Source organism: Myotis brandtii, unplaced genomic scaffold, assembly GCF_000412655.1.
Source record: "Myotis brandtii unplaced genomic scaffold, ASM41265v1 scaffold2378, whole genome shotgun sequence".
Lineage (NCBI taxonomy): Eukaryota > Metazoa > Chordata > Mammalia > Chiroptera > Vespertilionidae > Myotis > Myotis brandtii.
The window spans coordinates 25962-37531 of NW_005358975.1; the positions used below are offsets into that span (position 1 = coordinate 25962).

Genomic DNA, 11570 nt, shown 5'->3' on the forward strand with positions numbered 1-11570 from the left:
AGACTGACCAAGCCCCCTGGCGACTGAAGCTCCCAGCCTTTCCTTTTTTTTTTTTTTTATTCGCTCCAGCTCTGTGGCAATGGTGACTGGAAGCAGGTATCTGGGGTTTATTTCCCTTCTATAATTGAAACTTTGTAGCCCTGAGAGGAGCTTAGAGCCAGCCAGGGCGGGCGGGAGGTAAGCCTCCTGCTCGCTCCAGCTCCATGGCCATGGCCAGCTGAAAGCAGGTATCTGGGGTTTATTTACCTTCTATAATTGAAACTTTGTTGCTTTCAGTGTAGCTTAGAGCAGGCCGCGGCAGGTGGGGAACCTTAGCTTCCTCCATCACTGGAGCAAGCAAGCCTCATGTTCGCTCCAGCTTCATGGCTGCTGGCCGCCATCTTTGTTGGCAGTTAATTTGCATATCATGCTGATTAGCCAATGGGAGGTGTAGCGAAGGTATGGTCAATTACCATGTTTGTCTATTATTAGATAAGATGGACACAGGCAATAGGATAGTGGAGACGTGGGTGGGTAGGGGCTTGAAGGAGGGGAGAAAGGGGGGGAAATGGAAGAAATCTGTAATATTATCAAAAATAAAAAAATATATTAAAATAAATAAATAAAACTGTGTACATATAATCAAAAGGGAGACATAATGTAATAAGTGCACTTTGGGCCTTTGCAAAGTTGACAGTATTCAGTTTTATGTGTCTTTAAAACTCTTCTGAAGCCACAGGCTTCCTGTGGAAGGAAGTTTTAGTTGCTGCTCAGCTGCATGTTCCTTTCTTGCCAAGTTACCTGCATGTTTAGTCCTGCACTGTGGGTTCTGCCTGGCCTGAGTTCGAGCCTGGCAAGTAGCAGGCAGAACAGGACTGAATTCTGTCCTGTTGGCACCTCACAAGGAGAAGCCAAGGGAGACAAGGGCTGAATACCTTGTCTCAGGTCAAAGGACTTAGATGATGAGCTGGCCTGTTCCTCAGTCCAAAGGTGTTCATTTTTTTGCAGGACCCTCCTTCCCTCTCCCCCGTCCGAGCAAAGCCTTCAGAATATCTCCCCTGGGTCTTATGAGATTAAGACACATTCTTATGACTGATACCAGATGCATGAGTGTATCTGTGTGTAGTTAGTGGGCATAATTGGTGTCATTGTTGAAAGAACAAAATTAAAGACATGGGATCTCAGGAGCTTTACAGCTTACTTATTGTTGTTATTTTATTACATTCAGTAGCAATCATAGTATTTTAAAGAAGAAAAGGAGTTTCCAGGAACATAAGTCTGCTTTAGACATTTTCAAACAGGAGAAATTTTATGTTTACAGTTTTCAAAAGGTTTTGGTATTATATGTCAAAACAAACAGTAACTTAAAGTAATTTGGTTCATTAATAAATTGAGTGATGTTAAGATTTAACACTTCACAGAATCTTAAATATTTACTGGTGTCAGGCACTGCATTTCACAGAGGAGGCCCTGTGATCACCACGGTATCCCAGTGATAAATAGTTACTGATCCATCACTGTCATCTAGGAGCCTTGCATTCCACACCAATGGCCTTTCTGGGAATTACCATTAATTTTCTGAGGATAATGGACAATAAGCTACAGAACAAATTGCACATACTACAGAATAAGCAGTAAAAAAAATTGCATATTCTGAGCAATACGCAAAATATCAGAATTAGCAATCTGACAAACAACCAAATGCAAATGAGAATACATGGTAGTATTTTGATTAGGGCTCTTTTTAGGCAATTCTCCTTGGCCATGGTTGTGCGACGTCTCTGAATTTCCATGTACTTTATAAGACTCCCTGTGAAATCCTTTAATCTTTCCTCTGACTGCTCAGGTCCACATTCTGACCCTGTCGCTAGGCTGTAAAGCTCATTGGTATAGTGGTCACCTCTTTTCTCCATCATCAGGCCCTCAATCAAGTCCATTAGCTCCTTCACTTGGTCATCCCGATCACTCCCTTTTGCTCGGTTATTAAAGCCACATGCTCGCCCCCCACACGCTGCCACCAGCTTGCCTAGGGCTTTATTTTCTGAGTCGTAGATGTAATCCATCAAGGAGCCTCCATCGAGGTCTTCCTTGTGGGTGAAGAGGACAATTGTGTGTCTCATGGCATCCTCTCCAAAGATCTCCTTGACCCTCTGTGCGGCCTGCTGGTCCTGGGTGGTGAATCGGCCCAGCTGCGTCACCAGGAGTAGCACATGGGGTCCTGGGGCCGACAGCAGGTAGCACCTCTGCACCTCTGTGTACAGATCAGAGTGGCCCTTCTCAGAAAATATATCTGGTGTGTCAATGATGACCATCTCTCTCTCACCCCAGCTTCCTCGACTTTCACTGCAGGTCTTAGTGAAGGCCTGGGCGCACAGCTGGGACACAAAGGCTTGCTTCCCCAGGATGCTGTTCCCTGTGGCACTTTTACCAGTTCCTGTTTTGCCCACCAGGATGATTCTCAGCTCTGATCCTCTGCTGGGTTGGTTCTTTATATAGGGTCCTGTTGAGAGCAAGTTTACTGTGTTATTATTGTATTGATCATGCCAATGGAATATTTTAAAAAAATATATATATTTTATTGATTTTTTTACATAGAGAAAAGGAAAGGATAGAGAGTTAGAAGCATCGATGAGAGAGAAACATTGATCAGCGGCCTCCTGCACCCTCTCCCACTGGGAATGTGCCCGCAACCAAGGCACATGCCCTTGACAGGGATCGAACCCAGGACCCTTCAGTCCGCAGGCCGATGCTTTCTCCGCTGAGCCAAACTGGTCAGGGCCCAATGGAATATTTTTAATATTCAGGTGTTAGTCTCACATTATGGGAAAAGATACTCTCACAATATATTGCATTTGTGAAATAGAAGCTAACTAACTATCAAATAAAATAAATTAATCATGGGGCTTTTTGTTTTCATTTTTATAAATTTAATTTTTTTTCTATTGCCATTTATCCCCTCTATGGGTTTCTCTAGGACTATAGCATATTGCCATGTTGGATCCTAGGCAAATATACTTGAAGAGGGAGATACAAGATGGATTTAGAAACACATTTCATCAAGCAAGGCTTGGCTGCATCGCTCTGTCCTGGCCCCTCTGAAAGACTAACTTTCTGAGGATCAGAGAAGTGGTGCCAAACTGTGGGTTCCACCTCTAGATGGGTTAAGTACCCTGAGTTGGTTCCAAAGCCAGAGAGAGCTCCTTTGCTCTCCGCTGGGCAGAGGTGTGGTCATGACCACCATTGAAATGGCTGGACCAGGGAAATATGGGGATGAGCAGTGTAAAACGATTCTCTAATGCAGGAGTGGGGAACCTTTTCTTGGCCCAGGGCCATTTGGATATTTATAGCATCATTATCAGGCCATACAAAATTATCAACTTAAATTAGCCTGCTACATTTGGTCAAACATTTAATTAACTCACCCCTAATGCCTTGGCAGGGCCAGACCAAATGATTTCGAGGGCCTTATATGGCCCACCCCTGCTCTAATGAATAAACAGCTCATAGCTTATATTCTGCTCAGAGAGGACAGCATGATATTTACAGAAAGTAGGCACAGACTATGGCAGAACAGGCATACACACCGGAAGTCTCTTACCCAAGTAGCTGCATTCATTTTGGTCCATTGCGGCTCCTGAGGGACAGAGAGACAGGAGACCAATAAAACAGCAACAACAACCTATTACTTTTAGTTCTGAATCATGAAAGACCCTTATATTCCTGGAGCAGGTTCTACAGCCATGCCTCATTTGTTTACACGAAGCTGACAAGGTGAATGAAAAGAGAATTACTAGGTATTTTACAGAGAAATCAGGTCATTTGCCTAAAATCACCCAGAGAGCATCTTGTTTGAATCTGGCAGCACATCCAAAGCGATAAGGCACAGAAAACACAGGCTACACATTAACGCCCGAACTCTTCCCAGTGCGCACAATTTATCGGCTTTGTGCTAAGGAACCCTTCTTTGCCAGTAACGTGTAAACTAAGTTACATGAAGTTTACAGTTCCTGAAAACTGGCTTCCCTTCAACCAAAGGCAGTCATTCTAAACCATTTCCCTTAAAACAGGATGAATTCGTTGTTAAAATGTCTTTTTTCAGGCACAGCCTAGGAACTGCAGAACTTTTCCCGAATGTGGGCTTACCTGACTGACTGATAAAAGACACAGATGGCTCCCCGTTCAAAACTGTGTGTCGGCAGTTCAGCTCCAAGAGAAAAAGAAAACAAAACAAAAACCTGCTTCTGTCTTCTTCTCTGTCGTCTCCGCTGAGCTTCCCCACTGCAGAGCAGCCCCACCTGAGTCTCTGAAATTCTCACGCCACAGAAGGAAGAGTTCAAATGGGGAATGTAAATCAGGAGTTTTTTGCTATCATGTGGCCCAACTGTCATTTCTTGTCAATAGAGAAGACAATTTTAATTGGACAGGGACCCCAGGGAAGTTGGTCCATTCGATTTCTTGCCGCTGGGGCTGTGTCCTCACACTCACAAGCCTCCTAAATGCTAAGGCGCCCTGAGAAAGAATTCAACCTCATTCACACCTGGTAGCAGTGACTGTTGTAAAGGCAGCCATTGGGGGGAGGAGAGAGAGCATGGGTCAGGGGACACCTCTGTGAGGGGACAGTGCAGAGGGAGAGGGGACAGAAGGGGAAGCCTGAGAAAAGCTGTGTTGTTAGAGTCAGATGGAGAGTAACAGACATTAACCTCCCCAGCACTGTGAACTCAACTCACTGGCGGCGTCCCCGGCACCCCTGCTTTTTTTTTTTTTTTTAAAGACAGAAGGGGAAGCCTGAGAAAAGCTGTGTTGTTAGCGTCAGATGGAGAGTAAAAGAACTAACCACCCCAGCACTGTGAACTCAACTCACTGGCGGCGTCCCTGGCACCCCTGCTTTTCTTTCCCATCCAGCTCTGTCATTTCAGGGAACACATCTCTTGGGGACAAAGTTGTAGGTAGTGTCTACGATAATAATGTGCAGTGTCTGCATTCAGGACGATCAATTCACAGAGTGAAAGTTGAAATTCTTCAGATGCTCTCTTTCCTCATTTACGTGTCAATCATCACAGCAGGGGAGACAGACTATGACACTTAGATTGCCTTTGAATTCCCAGACTAGTAGTGAGGCCTGTTGCTCTCTGTCCCCAGCCATCCATGAGGAATAATCATGGGCCCTGGCCTCACTATCGGGGGGCTGGGACATGCAGGGGAGCCATGGACATGGGTGAACACCACTTCTGTTACACACTGTTATCACCTTGCTTTGAATCCGTCCTTGCTTCTTCACTGGGCAGCCTCTTAAGTGTGCTTAAAGTACAATACAAAACGGCCAACTCCTGCTTAATGTCAGTATTCTATTCCTAAAAATACAACTATCTGTGTCAAAGTACTAACAGGGAGCTATTTCCTAACTTTAATATGTAAAGCAAAAATAATGCAATATACATCAAACCCAAAGCTCATCAATTTCTTACAGCATATATAAAATTCATAAAGCACCCTTTCAATTTTGCTTTCAATACAAGAAATTTAAAACAATGCTTTTCTGAACACCAAAAAGTACTTTTGGTTTATAAAAAAATCCTGTTCAAATGGCTAGTATCAAAAATTCACGTTGCTACAGCATGGAGACTACAGTTAAATACTGTGGTGTGTACTTGAAATTTGCTAAGACAGCAGGTCTTAAGGGTTCTCACACATACAAATAAGATAATTATGTGTGTGAGTTGATGGGAGTGTCAATTAACCTGATGGTGATAATCACAAAATACATGTACATCAAATCATTGCATTGTGCACTCTAAATATATATAATTTTGTTCTCCAATTATACCTCAATAGAGCTGGAGGGAAAATAAAAAGACAGCAAGTGAGGCTGGGGAGCAACCAAAACATTGTTGGTGACAGTGTAAAATATTAGACCATTTTGGGACAATGTCTGGTAGTTTCTATGTCCTTTATTAGAGTACTAGAGGCCTGATGCACGAAATCTGTGCAAGAGTAGGCCTTCCTTCTCCCAGCTGCTGGCACCGGCTTCCCTCTGGTACCCAGGACTCAGGCTTCACTCTGGCCAATGGCAGACACCCGGGACGAGGCCGCCCCTCGCAGCCCTGGCTTGGTCTGGAAGGACATCTGGTCTAATTAGCATATTATGCTTTTATTATTATAGATTAGGTCTTTCTCCATGTAGAGTACACACATTTCTTGCCAAGTTTATTCTTGAGAATCTCACTTTTTGTGTTGCCACTCCAAATCAGAATTTTTCCTTGAAAAAAGAGTTTTCTAAAGAGTTTTTATTTTGTATGAAGGAATAAAAATTTTTTAAAACATTTCCAAATATATACCTCTTATTGCTTTTTCTTATTTACTTATTTAATTACATTGGTTGTTACCTTTTATTTATTTATTTTTAAATATGTTTTCATTTGTTTTAGAGAGAGGGAGAGAGAGGACAGGGAGAGAGAAAAATATCAATAGGCTGCCTCTTGCAAGCCCCACCTGGACTGGAGCTGGAATCCCAGCGACCTCTTGGTACACGGGATGACGGTCAACCAACGGAGCCACCCGGGGCCGGGCTGGTTGTTATCTTATAAAAAGTGAGCTAATGTGTGTTTATTTTCACAAAGTACTAACAGGGAGCTATTTCATAACTTTAATATGTAAAACAAAAATAATGCAATATACATCAAACTCAAAGCTCATCAATTTCTTACAGCATATACAAAATTCATAAAGCACCCATTCCATTTTGCTTTCAATACAAGAAATTTAAAACAATGCTTTTCCGAATACCAAAAAATACTTTTGGTTTATAAAAAAATCCTGTTTAGATGCCCTAAAATTTAGGGCATCAAAAAATCTTATCATTAACAGTGATGCTGGTTATGGATATTTAATTCATTTATTTTCAAGTCCGGGTAGTACACTTTGTTTAGCCTGTGATTCCGACTGTTTCCCCCACTATCCACCCACTGTGGCCCCCAGCGCCACCATCATTGTCCTGTTTCAGCGATGGGGGAGCCCAGAAGTAGGGTAACCTGTGTGAGATCACCCGGCAGTGAGTGGCTGTGGTTGGGCCACAGCCTCTAAGGCTCCTCGGTGTCCCCTTACCTGGCAGGCGCTGCCAGTGGGGCTCTGCCGCCCCAGGAAGGTGCTCTGCGGCCTCAGGAAGATGCAGGTGGGCACACGGGAAGCCAGGCAGATACTGTTACACAGGAGCCCTCTGCAGGTCCAGCATTTCAGGACACGTGGCTTTCCAGCAGCAAGGAGAAAGGGGTTGCTGAGCACCCGGTGGCCCCCTTAGACGGGGGACAGGCCCTCTGGATGGTCAGGAAAACTGCTGTAAACAGGACCTGGAGACCAGCGAGCAGCCCTTGCTGTGTCCCCTCTTAATGGGACGCTTCCTGTCAGAGCCCGCCAGCTGCCAGGCACCTCCCATTTCCTTTTTATGATTTGTTAAAATAAGCAATATGTGGAGGAAGAGGCTATGCAGGCAGTGACGGACCCTCCTCCCCCATCAGAAACAGCCCCTGTGACACAGGAGTTCCCATGGGGCACCCCTTCCCCAACACTCTCCTCAGCACCCATCCCAGGAACACCTGCCTAGCCCTACCCCCCACAACCCTTCTCAAGGCTCTGCTTCTAGAATGTTCTTGCTCACTAGGGACACACAGGCACCGCTGGTCCACAGAGGGCCTGGAAGACCAACTCTAAGGACATGACTTTGATGGGCTCCCCAGCCGCAGGTGCTGGCTGCCCCCTCTCTGCCATTGGACAGAGCAGCCCGTGGGGCTCAGAAGGACTGGAGTGTTATGTATGGGCAACCGGGAGCAGGGCTGTCATTCCTCTGTTTGTCAACTGACCACACATTTAAGGCTGGAGCAGTGAACACAGAACAATTACCTTACAAAGCGAGATGGAGAACACAATGTGGGCTTAGGCTCCCACATTCTGTTGGTCAATTCCAATAGTTTTATTTGGAATATTTGCAAATCAAGGAAGCTCTTCTTATAGGTGCTGTTTTATACTGATTATTAAACAAGAAATTGATTTATAGCACCAAGGATTTACATAAGTGAGGTCAGAGGGCCTAACTTTGAACTCAGGGGGGAAAAGTCCTTTAAAGCACAGCCTGAAAGAACACTTTACTAGCTGGAATGGTGGATTGCAGCTGTTTTATAAGAAGAAGATGCCGGTGCTAGAAAGTTCAGACAATGGTCAGAAGTCCGTAACTAGGAACCTCGTATATAGAGGCATATGGGAAAGTCAATGTCATCATTCACACATTTGCTGATCCCATTTTACATGCCAGGCACTGTATTATCTACTGGGGACAGAGATGAAAAGGTCAGAATCAAAGGGAAAACTATTGAACCTCTCTAAGAATATATGCTTCAAATTGTTGAGAGCACATTTTGAAAATCAGATTGGGGATGTCATATTGTTAGCAGTGAAAATGGCACTAGGTGTTAGACCTCAGTTCAGCAACATCAGTACTGGCTTAGAAAAGAATTCAAACCCAAGACTGAAGTTATAAGAAAAAGTTTATTTAGGGACATATAAGTAGAAGTGAAGTGAGCCGTAGAAGAAATGGGCTCAGAATACAAGTTACATAGACAAAAGAAGCATCCTTGGAGAGGCAGAAGAAGGACCTCAGAGACTAGAGATGCACCCTGAGAGAGGAAAGAAAGGAACGGGAGATCAACCGAAGGACTTGTATGCATGCATATGAGCATAACCAATGGACATAAGACACTGGGGGGTAGGGGAAGCTGGGGAATTGTCAAGGGCGGGGGAAAAAAAGGACACATATGTAATACCCTTTGTAATACTTTAAGCAATAAAAATAAAAAAAAAAAAAGAAAAAAAAGAAAGGAACGGGAATAGGCAGGGTGTGCTCCGTGGAGAGAGCCATGCTGGGTCCTCCTTCCTGAGCGCTTTTATCTGGGGCTTCAGGGGAGGATCTCAATAGAATCTTCATCAGCTTTCCAGGCATATCTCCTCAGGGTCCTGGTCTCAACTGGTTGTTGGTGCCTAGCAGAGGGTCATTAGTCAATGCAGCTGGTCCTAATGTCAGCCATAGCTCACTTGCCTGGTTTTTCTGCTTTGCTGGGCCTGTAGCTGAAACACAGCTTAGGCTTAGGTGTCAACTCCAGGGGTTAGTGCTTAAGGGAGTGGTCATGCAAGGGCTTGTGATTTTTCTAGGCACCCAGGGCTCTCTGCCTTGGGGACTTTCTGCACCATGCCCATCATTCCTACTCTGCTCATCCCTATCCAACTGCCTACTACATTTCCCCCCAAGGAATCTTGGCTCTGAATTCTTTAAGGGAATAGGGGCGCTGGGTCCCTCCTGTAGCTGCTTCATGCTGACGAGGAATGACATTTCCTTCAAAGCCAAGAGATCCTTGCTCTCTGTCAGAGGGAGATGAGGCCTGGGGACAGGAGGAGGTTGCAATGGTATCTAGTGTCAGCGAGGGGTGGGATTCCCGGAGTACAAGTAGGGCTCATAACCTGGTGGAGACAAATTATGTTATAAATCTTTTTTTTAAAATATATTTTATTGATTTTCTACAGAGAGGAAGGGAGAGAGAGATAGAGAGTTAGAAACATCGATGAGAGAGAAACATCGATCAGCTGCCTCCTGCACATCTCCCACTGGGGAGGTGCCCGCAACCCAGGTACATGCCCTTGACCGGAATCGAACCTGGGACCCTTCAGTCCGCAGGCCGACGCTCTATCCACTGAGCCAAACCGGTTTTGGCATATGTTATAAATCTTAATATTATTGGGGCAAAAGCCAGAATGACAAGAATTATGACTAATGGTCCAATGAAAGAGAGCATCGCAGCAAGTATCCATTACTAAGATTAAGTATGCCTTGGGCCTTATCTTAGAAATTGTAAAGCTCAGGAAAAGTTTAGTAAGAGAACTAACTGAACTAAAGTCTAATCTTCTATATAAAAAGGCAGCTACCATATTACCTAATAATAGACAAACATGTAAATTGACCATACCTTCGCTATGTTAACCAGCCAATCAGGAGAGTATGCAAATTAACCCAACAAAGATGGCGGTTAGTTTGCATATGTAGGCTCCAAGGAGCGCAGCGAAGCCTGATGGCCCCGGGCCGGCTGAGCGAAGCCTGGCAACGACACAGGCGTTCTGCCCCAACCCGCTGATGGAGGGCCTCTGGGCCTGCTTGGTCAGTGCTGCCTCCGGGATGGAGGAGCAGAGACACAGCCCACAGGGGAGTCGGCAGCCAGCAGCCCCAAGCCCACCTCAGCGCTGGGGTTGGAGGAGCAGAGACACAAGCCTTCAAGGAGGCCCAGTATCCAGCAGCTCCAAGCCCCACAGCCGTGGGGGCACTGGTGCCACTGGGGTCAGAGGAGCAGAGACACAGCCTGCAGGGGGGCTGGCACCCAGCAGCCCCAAGCCCCGACTAGGCGCCCGGGTTGGAGAAGCAGAGACACAAGCCTTTAAGGAGGCCTGGTACCCAGCAGCTTCAAGCACCGCAGCCGTGGGGGCTCTGGGGCCACTGGGTTCAGAGGAGAAGAGATACAACCTGCAGGGGGGTCAGCACTCAGCCGCCCCAAGCCCTGCCTGGGTGCTGGGGTTGGATGAGCAGAGACAGCCCGCAGTGGGGCCAGCACCCAGCAGCCCCAAGCCCTACAGCCTCAGCAGGGCTGGAGCCGCTGGGGTCAGAGGAGCAGAGAAAGAGCCTGCAGGGGGGCGGGCACCCAGCAGCCCCCAACCCTGAGGCTGCAGAGGCGCTAGGGCCACTGGGGTTGCAGCAGAGACACAAACCGGCAGGAAACCTGTGGAAAGGGAGATAAACTGTCATAAGTTTATCTCCCTTTCCACAAGATTAGAAAACTGACCCTGATTTATTTAGTGATATGGCCCACACCTTTCTACAAGCACAGGGTATGTTATGATCACTCCCAGGAAGGTCTGGTCAGAATACTGTTTCCAGGGAATAACGCTACTGTGGCAAATCACCTAAGAGAGGAAACAAGCTTTTGTTGGGTTTATTCTGAAGGTCAGAGAACAGGCCACCCCAACATATGCCGTGTTGTTATACTGATGATCTTGACCTGCAGATGCTTGAAAAACAGCAAATGGAAGGAGAGGTTTTCACTGAAGTCTCCTGCTCTGCTTAAAATTGGACCCCCACAAAAGGTCCCCTCAATGGGGAAAATGTCATCAGTCAGTGAAGACTGATTCCTGTCACAGAACAGGAGACTAGAAGTTGACATCACACCCAAACTTTGTTACAAACTATCTCCCCCACCGCCATTCATCTTTCCTAAAAATCATGTACTCTCCTCTAAGAGGCCTACATATCCCTAGGAAGAAGGTAAGGAAGAAGGTATTTAAATCTGGATTCTAAGCCACCTTGAGGAGTTATTCATTTTTCCCTGGGATCTCCCACATATACATGAGGTACACATGTTAATGAACTTTAGTTTTTCTCTTGGTAATCTGTCTTTCATTACAAGAGCCTCTGTGAAGAACTCAGAAGGGTAGAGGAAAACTATTTTTCCTCCTCCATAATTCTATCTCAGGAAATCAAGTCCCGGGCTGAACAGTGAGGTTGGCTC

At 45.7% G+C, this 11570-nt stretch overlaps 1 protein-coding gene across 2 annotated transcripts; it reads right to left on the bottom strand.

Annotated features, from left to right (window-relative positions):
• Window positions 1-1151: 1151 nt before the first annotated feature.
• GIMAP2 (GTPase, IMAP family member 2) lies at window positions 1152-7357 on the bottom strand. 2 transcript variants are annotated; one of them, XM_005866847.2, is made up of 3 exons: window positions 4123-4656; window positions 3578-3613; window positions 1152-2479 (listed from the first exon to the last, which is right to left on the bottom strand). In XM_005866847.2, exons 2-3 carry the CDS (start codon window positions 3603-3605, stop codon window positions 1500-1502), a joined length of 1008 nt encoding a protein of 335 aa, XP_005866909.1. In that variant the 5' UTR covers window positions 3606-3613; window positions 4123-4656; the 3' UTR covers window positions 1152-1499. The 2 variants fall into 2 exon arrangements, with proteins under 2 accessions (XP_005866909.1, XP_005866908.1); XM_005866846.2 differs by lacking the exon at window positions 4123-4656 and adding an exon at window positions 7081-7357 and having other exon boundaries at window positions 1153-2479.
• Between the last annotated feature and the right edge of the window lie 4213 nt (window positions 7358-11570).